Here is a 14490-nt window from a genome sequence, read left to right as displayed (position 1 = left end):
CTCAATGGGGACTGATTGGCCACCACCTATCCTTATATTACAATCACCTACAATTACAAATTTATAATTAGGATAATTATCTAATAAATTAATTATACTTTCAAAATCTATTTGCCATTCATTTATTCTCATATATACCGGTAAGATATAAAACTCCTCCATACCCACTTTACACTGAACAATATAAAAATTTTCTAAATTAACAAAATCAAAAACTACCTTATTTAAAAAATTATTCTTTTTCTTTACTCCAAATAAACAGCCTCCCTTCGCTCTTCCAAATACATGATCACGTTTTGCACTCTTCCATTTCAAATTAAAACCTTCAAAATACTTTTCAAAATAACAGAAATCTTTTTCTTCCACAAACGTCTCAAAGAGAAAAAATACCTCATAACTTTTAATCAAATTGAAGAACATAAACTTTTCTTTTTTATTATTAAGCCCAGCCACATTGTAACTCAAAATTGAACACTCCCCACCTTCACTATCAAAAACTACTGGCGCTTCTAGTTTTTTGGAATGTTTTGAACCAATAAATCTTCATTGTTCACATACCCTTCAAACAATTTCAAATCCTCTTCATGCTTCGTTGTGACTCCTTGCTCATCACTCCAAAAAAAATTTTTATTTCTAAATAAAAGATAATCATCCCTAATCAGTACCTTGGCTTCCTTATTCTTCTCCAGAATTTGATTTTTAAGTTCCAAAAACTTTTTCCTTCTCTTCCTATCTTGATAAGTCATATCTTTTTGAATCCATAATCCCGTATTTTTTAATTTTCTGGCATTTTTTAAAATTAAATGAACATCAGATAGCTTGAGGAACTCTACCAAGATTAAATTATTATTTTTTCCAAATGTGAACGCCCTATCAACTAGCGGTTCTTTTATTCCCAAACTCTGAATACAGAATTCTTTTATAATTTTAATCAAATCCTCTTCTTTTTTTATGTCTTGAAAACCACCAAATATAAGATTTTTGGCCTTACCTTTTCTCAATAAAAATTCCATATTTCTTTGCATCACTTTGTTCTGTTCTTTCAATAGTACTACCTCCTCTTTCAGTTTTATATTTTCATCAATTATTTTATCTATTTTATTTTCAATAATTTTCAAATCATTCTTTGTCGGTACATCTGCAAATTTTTTATCTAATAATTCGCTTAAAAAATCTCGTAGTTTTTCATCCATCATTTTATTAATTTCACTATAGGATTGTGGGACTTGTACCCTTTTCAGACTCTCCTCAGGAGAACTGTTACTTCTTGGTCGTTTAAAAGCAACTTGTACTGACGGGGAATTACTCTCACAATCCTTATTTAATTTATCGTCAATATTGCTGCTCATCAGTCTCTACAAACCTTGATGCGGCTTCAGCAATAAGTAGAATGACGGTGGGCGTGGCACCATACAGAACTCTTGTAAATTCCCCACCTTTAAATTTATAACCAATCCCCACCACTCAAAACAGATTACTTATCAATGCGATAAATTTTTAATGTTTTATAATGATTTATTTTATTAATTACCAATAAAAAAACTAACTTCCGTTAACACCACTGAATAGATCACCTTCAAATTAGTAAATTACAAAAAAAAAAGGGAAAAAACAACCTTTTTTTCACTAAAAAAATCACTTTTCACGGAGCAAATTATAACGAAGTGTACAGTATGAAAGCTCGGGGTCAACTCCCTTAAGTACAAATACCTTCCTATTTTATTCAAAACATTTTCTCAAAAAAAAATTGTTATTGAGGATGGTTTGGGCACCGCAAATATAATCATTCTTTAGATTAGATTTTTTTTAGATTTTGGAAAGACGGGGCGGGACCCTATCCCCACGGCACCGCAGCCACACGAGGCTTATTGTGCCTTCCCCTTAAACCTAGTAGGTGAAACCTCCCCTCCTAAGAAGGTCGAGAGCTTTCCCTACTAGTTCCTTCTGCGCTATTATCTCCTTTGGCCTCAAGGTTCCAAAGATGTCATAGCGCAGTCTCTCAATTGCAACGCAATCGAACAACAGGTGAGAGGCCGTTTCCTCCTCTTCCTGGCACAATCTGCACAAAGGTTCCGAGCTAATAAGCCCTATCTTGTGCAGGTGCTTTCTGAACCTTCCGTGCCCCGTGAGTAGGCATGTAATCAGAGTAATCTGATTCCTGCCTAAACCTAGAGTCACTTTAGTTCTTTGTTTGCACAACAAGGGCATAACCCTCTTGCTGTGTTTGACCCCTGGAAGCATCACCCAGTACTTTTCGTGTTCTCTCCAGATCCAGTCTCTGAGAGCCTCACGAACTGCACCCCTAGTGATCCCCAGGACTGGTTCCGGACCAGTGAAGGGAGTATTAGCTCAATTCCACAAGAAGTGTTGCTGAACGCTCCCTCAATGTCCAGAAACACACCCAGTGCTGTTTCCTTGCAGAGCACAGAGGCCTCCAGCTCCTTAACCAAGCAATGGAGGGCTGTCTCGCAAGATTTGCCCATCTGATAGGCGTGCTGATTGGCATGCAGGGGTCGTAGCTTTAAGGCCACCTCCCTTATATGCAGGTCAATCAGTTTTTCTAGCACCTTCAATAAGAACGATGATAGACTAATTGGTCTAAAATCCTTAGCCTGGGTATGAGTTCTCTTCCCAGGTTTAGGGATAAAGATAACTTTAACAGGCCTCCATGCCCGAGGGACATAGCCGAGGGCCAGACTTGCCCTCATTAGCCTGCATAAAATAGGAGTAATAATGTCTTTTCCCTGCTGCAAAAGAACAGGGAAAATACCATCAGGTCCAGGGGATTTAAAGGGCTTGAAGTGGCTCACTGCCCACACAACCTTGTTATAGGTGATGCAGACCTTAGCAACGGTCCAGTTCTCCCTAGTGCTCCGACTCTCGTCGGGCACTATGGTTTCCCCACCCAGTTGCTCAGTTGCGACCACCCTCGATTCAGGAAAGTGAATCCTCATGAGACATTCCAGAGTGTCTCTCCCTGATTTCGTAAAATCCCCTTCCAGTAGTATGAATTTGGGCATACGAGGACGTTTTTTTGCGTCGGGATCGACGACCTAGCAACGCGTCATCATGACGTCACACCCCAACCCCTCATCCTAATTTTGTGGTCCAGATGGACGAGGGGTTAGGGGTGTGACGTCATAATGACGTCACAATACGTCAAAATGTCGCAAATTAATAGAGGTATTTTCCTCGTACGTCACAAGGAACGCAAGTCCTACGTCACAAGGTATACCCCCTCCCCCTTTATGAGAGCTAGAGAGAGAGAGAGAGAGAGTGAGAGAGAGAGACATATGTAATAAAAAAAAAAATTCCATTCACGAGGAGCGCGCATGCGTCCTTATCCCAAAATGTTTTTTTTTTAAACAAGGGATCATAATACACAAAACCGCGAGCTTTTTGTATACATTTATATTCACCTTGACCTTGAGTCTGCTAAATCAAGAACATATCCTGTGTGTACATCCACCAATCTCTCATTAAAGGTGAGCACATCCTATGTAGTGTTGTAAAATATGTAATTATGATTAAATAATAATAATAATGTGTTATCTGTAGTAAAGGTTTGATGAATAGAGAGATAATATGTAATAAGAAATGCATGCACGAGGGGCGCGCATCTATCCTTATCCCAAAGTTTTAAAACAAGGATCATACCACACAAACCGCGATCTTTTTGTGTACATTTATATATTAATACACCTTGACCTTGACCCTGCTAAATCAAATACATATCCTGTGTACATCCACCTATCTCTCTCTCATTAAAGGCTAGCACATCCTATGTAAGGAAAAAACAACACAATCGTTATTGATATTGTCAAAAAAAAGAAAATATGTAGAACTAGATATCTTACACCTGTCAATCATACATAGAAAAAATAAAAAGAGTGCAGAAGAATTATTATGTTTAATGGATGATAAATATTAACAATGATATTAAAAGGTGCAATGTGTTATCCCCTGCGACATATTGAAGGTTAACTATATTACACTGCGACATATTGAGGGTTAACTCTTTTGCATTATGTTCTATTATATCTGCCCCAGGTTTGGTGGGGGGCATGATGTTGTTATACATTGATAAGGCGTATATAAAAGCATGCAAAATTGATAGTAAATAAAAGAAAATGGACGGAACTAGAATGATTTCTGTAAGTACCTTTGTAATTATTATTATGAACTTCAAACAAAAGAAGTACTTATATTAACAGACATATGTGTGCATAGTATATGTGCACCCGGTGTGGTGCACTTATATTCCTTCCTCGTAATTGGACCCCGCCGAGGAGGTGTGCGGGGTGTTTAGGTCCGTTAATACCATTCATGTGAGTGTTTCGAACTAAGGTAAAAGCTGAAATATGTGTTTGTTTATAGTGTTCCTAATTACGTTGTTTGTTATTTATCCACAGCGTGGACTCCCGCCACCACCAGCATCAAATTCATCATTATCACCACTAGCAACCGCTTATGAAGAGAGAGAATAATCTAGTAAAATATAATTTAAGTATGCTTGTCTCTATTATAATAATTGGGAATTTATTTTGTTTCCACAGGTGATACAATAAATATAAATATTCAAAATAGCATTGTTTTATTTATCGTACAAAATCCTGATCATATAATTTTATCAAAAGTAATATCTAATTAAGGAAAAAGGGGCTTTATAGTTTATTGATGAATCATCAATCATTAACGGATATAAATAAGATTACAATATACACGTTTGATAAAAAAAATAAAAAAAAGTTTAGCATACCATTAATGAAATCAGTACAGGATAGCACTCACATAACCATAATCATTACAAGGAAATGGACATTTAAAATGCTTGTTTTAAATTTCCACTCAATTTAATACCTAGTTGGTAATAAAGCACCCATTTTCATCATTACTCTCTCAGTTAACCGCACAAGATCACGTTATGTACTGACCTTGAGGTGATGAGCTGAGTGACACACAAACGACGCGTGTATGTTGGGTGATTCACACAAACTTTACACACTAATTGACAGCGGTATCAAGTGTATTGAATATTAAAAATTATTTTCACATGAAAAAACAACACACTCGTTATTTATATTTATAATGTCAAAAAATATTTAGAAATAGATATCTTACAACTGTCAATTATACATAGACAGAAAACTGATACACTAATTGTGGGTGTTATCACGTGTATTGGACATTATTAGAAATAAATGATGATAACTATTAACATGGCCAGTTAGAAGGTGCAATGAGTCATCCTGCGACATACTGAAGTCTATCTCTATTGCAATAAGATCTATGACGCCGTAGAAAATGATATCTTTCTCGCGCGCTTTTTTTTTTTTTAATTTTCCTTAAGTTTGTAATTGGTTGTGTTACCTGCATGCCTCCCATTTAAGTTTGTAATTGGTTGGATTACCTTCATGCCTCCCATATCTCACCCCCTCTCTCTCGAGCGCAGAATATAAAATCGGGGAATAATTGTGAGGGTTTATCCAGTACCTCTTATGTATTACTATATGTAGTACATCATTTGATTTTTTCATCATTTAAGAATCAGGTAATTAAGTTTAACATTTTTTTGATTGTTGCTTTATAACTTTTTTTTTTTTAAAACATTTTTTCTAGAATGAGCGATGAACTGTTAAAAAAATTGCAACATCCTTCAACAAGCCACAACCGAACGTATAAAAAATTATCAGAATTAGAGGTTGATAGACCTTATTTGATCTCCTCTTTTGCTAGAGTGGAGAAAACCAAATTCGGTCCAGCGATCGTGGTCCAGATACGGGATATTGATGATACAACGTCTTGGATTTTTTTACCGAGGCGTTATACATCCTCTATCACAGATCATGATATACAACATTATATGGGTATTTAAAATGTTTTTTTATTTATTTTTACTTTTTTCTTACCTATGTAGTTGAAATAATTATTCGTTTAAGATGGTGATTTGTCCCTTATCTATAAGGTGATAAGCACGACAAGCAAGTGTTACATGATAGCATTCGAAGCATCCAAACAACAACAACAACAACAACAACAACAACAACAACAACAACAACAACAATAACAACAACAACAGGAGGAGGAGGAGGAACCGGCGAAGAAGAAGCAGAAGAAGAAGAAGGCGACCAAAGATTAGTTTGATTTTGTAAGTTCATTATGCCTAATCCGGCCTGTGTTAAATGTGGGAAAAGTTTCTCCAGACCGTACGATTTAAAGAGACATGTTGCGACATGTTCGCCAAAGAAATGCCCCAAATGTGGTAGTATATTCCACACTTTGCTCACCTTAAAGACACATGTTTTGACATGTTCACCCAGGAAATGTCCAAACTGTGCTAGTATATTACCCAATTTGGTGTCATTATTAAATCATGTCTCTTCAGATTGTACTGCTTGTGACGATGATACAACAACAACACCCCCAGTTAGGACTAGAGGAGGGAATGTACAAAATCAAAAGAAATATCGTCTATTATCCGTTCCATTACAGGATGGTGTGGTGATTACCGCTTTATATAGATCGGCTCAGAATATATGCATTAAAAATACTAATAATATAAAAGACCCTGGGCTATTTTTACAAGATAAACACGGGGTACTATTAAAGTATTTACTTAAAGCCAGAGAAGATCTATTGACCTTTAAATCATCCATCTTCCTAGAATGTGTTTATAGTCGATATAGGACTTCTGATCTTGAACAATATACGGATGGAAATTTTAAAACCTCGATAGAGATTATCGACGCTAGCACCATCCTAATTCACTACCTTCAAAGAAGTTTTGCAAAACTTTTGCGCGACTTACAGGAATTTGAAACTAGTGGATCAGGTTGGAAATTACATTCCGTAGATTCCCTTGTCCTCCGATTGACTAAATATCGCCCTTTAGGTGGAAGAGCGTACATTCCTTTACCAAAGAAAATAGCCAATAAAGAAGCAATTGTCAATATATGCAATACTGACGATTACTGCTTTAAATACGCCATTCTATCTCGTCAACTGGAGAAACCCCACCGTATAACCATGTATAGAAAACTTAACCACTATTACAATTTCGACAATATTTCCTTTCCCACACCTTTAAAGGATATACTTAGGTTTGAGAAAGATAATAATGTATCGGTAAATGTTTATTCTCTAACCGAGAAGGAGAAGCAGGTTTTTCCTCTGATGGTTTGTTCAAATTTAGCGGCTGTAGAACACTTTGACCTTTTATTTCTTCGTGATTTAAATACCTCTCATTATTGTCTAATAAAAAATCTCTCACGGCTTATATCTTCCCAACTTAGTGACCATCATGGTGGTGTTGTTATGTGTAAACGATGCTTCAAATCATTCACTCGTGATTATAGAACAGTGGATGGGAAAACAGCCGAGGAACGATTAGCCGCCCATCAACTTTTCTGTAATCAACACAAACCATGTCACATTCGGATGTCCACGGAAAATGCACAATTACAGTTTACAAACTACCACCATAAACAACACATACCCATAGTTATCTATGCAGACTTTGAGTGCCTACTTTTACCCGTACACAGCGTACCCGGATGTTCATCCACATCATGGTCTAGACAAACACATAAACACCAGGTTTGCAGTGTGGGGGCTAAGGTGGTCTCTACGCTAGCCAGCTATCAAAAGGACATTTTCCTATATACGGGCGATGATGCGGTCCAACAATTTATGGAATATTTACATTCCGTTGTTAAAGATGTGGAAGCCCTATATAAGGTGATCATCCCAATGAACGCACTATCCCACCAACAACAGGAGGATATTGCTAATGCCACACATTGTGGCATTTGTGAACAGGCGTTCAACGGGTTAGAGAAGAGAGTTCACCATCATGATCACCTTACGGGTGATTTCATCTGTGTGGCCCATAATAGCTGCAACCTCAAAGTACAATTGCCAAATTTCATTCCAGTCTACATGCATAACCTTAGCGGATATGATGCGCATCCGATTATATTGTCTTTAGGCATTGATCCTGGAGATGTGTGGGTAATACCAAATTCCGAAGAGAAGTATATAAGTTTTTCGAAAAAGTTTTCCGATTGCCCATCCATATGGATTCGCTTTTTGGATACATACCGGTTTCTACCGGATACTTTAGAACATCTTATAAATAACTTGACGGAATACCCACAAATGGAGAAACAATTTCCCGACAATGACCAGAGACAGTTACTACTTAGAAAGGGCGTTTTTCCATACGCCTATATGACGGGTATGGAGAGAATGGATGAACGAGCCTTACCAGCTAAACGCTATTTCTTTAACGATTTAACCGATGAGCCCATATCCGATAGTGATTACCAGCACGCACAAAATGTTTGGTCCTCATTTCACATGAACACACTTCAGGAGTACACAGAATTGTATCTGACAACGGACATAATTCTCTTAAGCGACATATTTGAACAATTTCGACAGGTTTGTGAGTCTATCTACTACATTGATCCTAGTTGGTATTTTACAACACCTGGCCTGGCATTTGATGCATGTTTAAAGTGTACAAAAGTTAAATTGGATCTTCTAACGGATTATGACAAACTGCTCATGATCGAATCGGGTATTAGAGGCGGCATCACTTCCAGTGTTACAAGACATGCTAAAGCCAATAATCCCTACATACCCGGCTATGATCCTACACAACCAACCGACTATATTCTCTACATAGATGTTAACAATCTCTACGGTTTCGCAATGATGGAACATCTCCCGATTGGTGGGTTTGACTGGGTCGAAGGAGAACAGACCATCGACGTAACCACCATTCCAGATGATGGCGACATTGGGTTTATCCTAGAGGTTGATCTACACATACCTACACACTTACATGACTATTTCGCTCAGTTTCCACCACTACCACATCATCACAATAAAAAACACTATACCACGCTGGACGACAAACACCATTATGTGATACACTATAGAAATTTAAAACAGGCTCTATCCATGGGGGTTGTACTTAAACAAGTGCGTAGAATATTAAAATTTAATCAATCCCCCTGGCTTAAACCCTACATTGAACTCAACACCAGCCTTAGAAAGGCGGCTAGAAATGATTTTGAAAAGGATTTCTATAAGTTGATGAACAACTCTGTTTTTGGTAAATGTATTGAAAACAAGAGGAAGCGTTTATCTATTAAGATTGTCACGTCTGAACAAGCGTTGCTCAAGCTGTCAAAAAGAGCAAACTTTAAGGATCGAACAATTTTTAATGAAAACGTTATTGCTGTTCATCTGCATAAAGAGTCCATTCACTTTGATCGGCCCATTTACGTTGGATTTTCCATTTTAGAACTTTCCAAACATTACATGTATCATTTCCATTACCAGGTCATGTTAAAATACTATACTCCTAAAGCATTAACCCTTCTCTATTCCGACACAGACTCATATATTTATAAAATTGAAACCGACGATGTCTATGAGGATCTAATAGTATTAAAAGCACACTTTGACACTTCCAACTACCCACCTACACACAAATGTTTCTCAAATCATAATAAGAAGGTGTTGGGCAAATTTTCCGATGAGACTGGTGGTGATCTCATTGAAGAGATGGTTGCATTAAGGCCAAAAATGTATAGCCTTAGAATATTTAAACGAGGAATTATAAAGAAGGTGAAAGGTATCAAACGGAGTGCCGTTAATAAGATCACATTTTCTGACTATTTAAATATCTTACATAATAGAGATTGTGTTCTATATTCCTCGTTTAAAACTATACTATCTAAAAAACATCAACTATTCACCTTTGATTGCAATAAAATGAGTTTATCCTCGCTTGATGATAAACGTTTTATTTTAGGCGATGGCATAAACACGCTTCCGTTTGGCCACTATCGGCTAGACACATAACAACAACAACATGCACACTTTAGCCAATCTATGTTTACGCTTTACATGTGATGATGAGAGGTATTTCCAACCAATTTCACTGTTAGATATAAGTATGATTGAAATATGTAAGTCTGTAAATAGTAGAAGTGATATTTCCCTATTGGAAATACCCAAAACTATTAAATGTAAATTAATCGATGAATACTCCTATTATTGTATAGATACTTATAAACAATGTATTATCGATTTGTATTGTTTTGAAAATATCAAATTCAATGCTGGTAAACGCATGTCTGTGTCAGATTATATTGCTATATCGTATTGTTTTCCAGATAATAGTTCTTTATTTTTACAACAATTTAAATCGATTAGAATAACTATTAAAATGTGTTATTATAAAAAAGTTAACATTCTTTCCCATAATATTACTAATAATGACATATTATTGACCGATAGCAATTCCAAGTATAATTTTTGTGTTCAATGTTGTAACTTGCTCACACCACCTCCTAGCGGCATTTTCTGGCATTCTCACTGCACCACCATGTGCACAAACAATGGTAATCTTCTTCTGTCCAGTATTATTTGTGACAAACTATTTTGGTGCTTTAATTGCATTACAACCCCACTATTTAGTGTGGAACATCTGCCCCACCCATAGTTAGCCCACCTACACCACAAGCGTGTTCAGTTGTATTACGATCGTTATTTAAACAGGTAACAAAATGGAAGAATGGAAGCTTGTCATGTCACACCCTTTCTATCACCAGTTTCAACAGGATTTCTCCAGCTTAACAAATAGTAAGAAAAATGCCCTTGATTTTATGCTATTATACGTTAAACTACAGGAATTGGAAACATTATCGCGGAAATTTGTGCAAAAAAGCGATTATAAAGACTTCCACTATCTGAATTGTGTTTGGTCCACTCCGAAATGTGTGGAGGGCCCGGATACGTGTAAATGTTGTCATATCTCTAGTTTATGTTTTGATATTATTAGCAAATTAGATACACTTTACCATTGTAATTACATCGAAATGTATTTGTCAAAAAAGGTAAATAATTTTAGTTTTACATAAATAGCGTTGTATATATGTAAATATATTGGCTTGTAAACTAGATGAAATAAAACATATGTATATATTTAAAACAATTTTGTTTTTATTATAATCACCCCAACGCCACAAATTAGTGTGCCTGTTTTGTTTGAATCACCCAACATGAGATGTCACAATGCTGTACAAGATAATAGATGTACACAGGATATGTCCTTGATTTAGCAGGCACAAGTTCAAGGTGTATTGTTAATAATAAAAAAAATTAATAATAATAATTGGGATAAGGATAGATGCGCGCCCCTCGTGCATGCATTTCTTATTACATATTATCTCTCTATTCATCAAACCTTTACTACAGATAACACATTATTATTATTATTTAATCATAATTACATATTTTACAACACTACATAGGATGTGCTCACCTTTCATGAGAGATTGGTGGATGTACACACAGGATATGTTCTTGATTTAGCAGACTCAAGGTCAAGGTGAATATAAATGTATACAAAAAGCTCGCGGTTTTGTGTATTATGATCCCTTGTTTAAAAAAAAAACATTTTGGGATAAGGACGCATGCGCGCTCCTCGTGAATGGAATTTTTTTTTTATTACATATGTCTCTCTCTCTCTCTCTCACTCTCTCTCTCTCTAGCTCTCATAAAGGGGGAGGGGGTATACCTTGTGACGTAGGACTTGCGTTCCTTGTGACGTACGAGGAAAATACCTCTATTAATTTGCGTCATTTTGACGTATTGTGACGTCATTATGACGTCACACCCCTAACCCCTCGTCCATCTGGACCACAAAATTAGGATGAGGGGTTGGGGGTGTGACGTCATGATGACGCGGAGCTAGGTCGTCGATCCCGACGCAAAAAAACGTCCTCGAATGCCCAAATTCATACTACTCCTTCCTCGTCTCTGATGGTTCCCAGAGAACACCCTGGGCTCTTCGAAATGATACGATGGAGTCTAGCTCCCTCCGAGGTCATCTCTACCTCTTCACAAAGCTTTCTCCATGAATCTCTTTTAGCCTTACGAATGGCTAAATTGTAAGAAGTGAGGGCCTCACGGTACTCCTCCCATGTACCCCTTCTTTTAGCTGCATTAAACAGTTTTCGGACCTTTTTGCGGAGCCCCATCAGCTGATTATTCCACCAGCTTACCTTCCTTTTCGTATGCATAATCGTCTCAGCACAGTTAGCCCGGAAAGCCTCTATGATGACGCTCTGAAAGCTCTCCGCAGCGTCATCAATGTCCGTCCGGGTCCTAAGGTTGTTCCTCACTGTATTAATGTTTTGACTAATATCCCGTCTATAGGAATCCCAGTCCGTCCTCCTAGGGTTTCTATAAGTAACTACCTCCTTACAGTCAAATCCAACGTCGAACCTTATATACATGTGATCCGAGAGCGAGGGAACCCCTGATACATGCCAATTCCTAACTAGGGTCGATACAAAACTAGTCCCTAAAGTTAGGTCAATAACCTCCCTACGTATAGAATTATAGAAAGTAGGTTCTTCTCCTTCATTTATGACAAACAATTTATTAGCAAGAATGAAGTCTAGAAGTTGCTTACCTCTTTGATTGGTCCCTGAACTGCCCCACACCACATTGTGGGAGTTAGCATCACACCCAATCAATAGTTGCAGACCTCTCTCCTTACACTGGATGGTCAGATATTGCATCTCCTCCGAGGGAGGGAGGGCTGTTAAATCGTAAGGAAGATAGGTCGAGGCCACAACAATTTCCTTGACCCCTTCGTCCGCAAGTAGTTTCACCTTCACTGCAGTCTGGTCTCTGAAACAAAATTCCATCAGCAGTAAAGACGTAATATCTTCCCTAACGTATATGCACGTCCTGGGATTATCCAGGCTTCGATCATAAAAAATCTTACCTTTAGCCTCGCCAAGTCCTGCCACCCGCCCCCGTACTAGCCAGGGTTCCTGAATTAGGACTATGGCGATGTAGGCTTCGAAACTTCCCTGAGTTTGATTACCTCAAGGCCCAAAAATAGTTTAAATTTGGACCTTTTCAGTCTTCCCAGGGACTGTTCCGAAAGATCGATCACAAGGATTTGCCCCCTGGACACGACCTTCCTATTGATTAATCTCCAATCTGCCGTCTCAAGTCCCTCGTTCTGAACGTTGAGACTATCCAGAACAGCAGATGGAGAGGCGTCTTTGTAGGCACCTGAAACCCACATCGCCACCTTGGCTACCCTTGTCACCCTCCTGGCCAGACCCACCCTCAGCCTAGCTCCCTCTCCCACTTGGAGCTCTGGGATTGTCCTCTCCAACCAGAGTCGTGACGTCTCATTGTAACAATTCACAATGAGAGCACCTCTGGAGAGATAACACCCCTTAAACTGTGGTCTTATCCCACCAGGATTTTTACAGATTTGCTCAGCTAGCATCCGCTTTAACAAATCTGCCTGCTCCGTACTAAGAAGGTCGTTCGGGAAGGAGTCAAGAACGACGGCCATCCTGGGAGCAGAGAGTGCGTCCCTAAAGGAGCCTGTTAACTCCTTATCTGGGAACCTCACCCTCTTGCTCCCCCGCGCCGCCGTCTTCTCAGACCCGGTACTAGGAGTGCTAACCTCCGATCTGGGCCTCTTGGGGGTCTGGGGAGCTTTGGGAGAGGAGGTTTTAGCAACATCCATCTCCCTTCTCTCACCTGCCCCGCCCGAGGTGTCCAGAGGGGCTACACTCTGTACTTCCATCTGTTGGTCTATATTGGAGGAAAGCAGTGCTTTCCTCCTTTCCCTCCAGACGTTTTTCGGAAACCATTCCCTGCCATCCTCAGAGGCCTTAAGCTTAGCAAGCTTCTTCGTCTGGGACCCTCTCAGTTTCCCTTTAGAGATTTGTAGATCTTTAATTTTGCGCGAGACCTTAGCGAGAGCCTCTGTTTCTAGTGGGTTAGCGTTACCGCTCCCACCAGGAACGCTCTCCTGAGGACCCGTCGCATGAGTCTTAGGGTCTGGCGTACTGCCACCTCTAAGTACAGACCCAGACGGTGTTCCTTCCTCAGTGACCTGAGGAACTCCACCGTCTGAAGATTTCGGTTTTTTATTTTTATTAATTGAAAACTCCATTCTGTTCCCACGAGAAATGGGGGGAATAAACGGTCACCTGTGACAGACCCCCACTGCCACAAGAAGGCTAAGATACAATGGGGTTTCGCCCGATGCCCCAAGGTGATCGTTACCGCACATATGTTTTACTACCCTGTACGCATTCAGCCTCGACACGAGTCCCCATCTCAGCTTGGGTAGGGATACAGTAGAAAGGGAAAGGGAAAGACAGGATAAAGGAAGGGTAGAATTAGGATTAAGGATTAGGGTGGGGGTACACCACCACAAGGCCCTAAGTGTAATGTATAGATGTATAAGTGTAACAATTGTATGAGTGTTGCTGTTCATGTTGTTAGGCTGGGACACCCGCAGGGATGCCAGGTTCCCTGAAGAAGTGGCTAGTCCACTTCTCCCTACGGGAAGGAAGGATGTGATGTAACCGGACGGGGAAAGAATAGAAGGGAAGAAGGGAAGGGGAACAGGGGAAGCCGATGGGGGAG

The 14490-nt window shown here is 38.9% G+C and overlaps 3 protein-coding genes across 4 annotated transcripts in view; 2 read left to right on the top strand and 1 right to left on the bottom strand.

The window, feature by feature from the left end:
• The window catches only part of LOC141455265 (adenylate kinase 9-like), a 569192-nt gene that overhangs the window by 288865 nt on the left and 265837 nt on the right, over positions 1–14490 (bottom strand). The gene's annotated exons all lie outside the window — the stretch shown is intronic.
• LOC141455271 (uncharacterized) overlaps positions 3094–14490 on the top strand; it is a 237783-nt gene continuing 226386 nt past the window's right edge. The window contains exon 1 of the mRNA XM_074130186.1: positions 3094–3103. The gene's annotated coding sequence lies outside the window, so the exon portion shown is untranslated. The remainder of the gene's footprint in view (positions 3104–14490) is intronic.
• On the top strand, positions 5485–10983 carry LOC141455269 (uncharacterized). Of its 2 annotated transcripts, XM_074130180.1 has the most exons (3): positions 5485–5551; positions 5620–5867; positions 5940–10983. In XM_074130180.1, exon 3 carries the CDS (start codon positions 6160–6162, stop codon positions 9874–9876), a length of 3717 nt encoding a protein of 1238 aa, XP_073986281.1. In that variant the 5' UTR covers positions 5485–5551; positions 5620–5867; positions 5940–6159; the 3' UTR covers positions 9877–10983. The 2 variants fall into 2 exon arrangements, with proteins under 2 accessions (XP_073986281.1, XP_073986280.1); XM_074130179.1 differs by having other exon boundaries at positions 5620–10983.

This window comes from Rhodnius prolixus, unplaced genomic scaffold (genome assembly GCF_049639745.1).
Source record: "Rhodnius prolixus isolate KJV_2025 unplaced genomic scaffold, Rpr scaffold_39, whole genome shotgun sequence".
NCBI classification, from domain to species: domain Eukaryota; kingdom Metazoa; phylum Arthropoda; class Insecta; order Hemiptera; family Reduviidae; genus Rhodnius; species Rhodnius prolixus.
The sequence above is the reverse complement of the archived record's forward strand: the minus strand, read 5'-3'. Positions and strand labels throughout refer to the sequence as shown.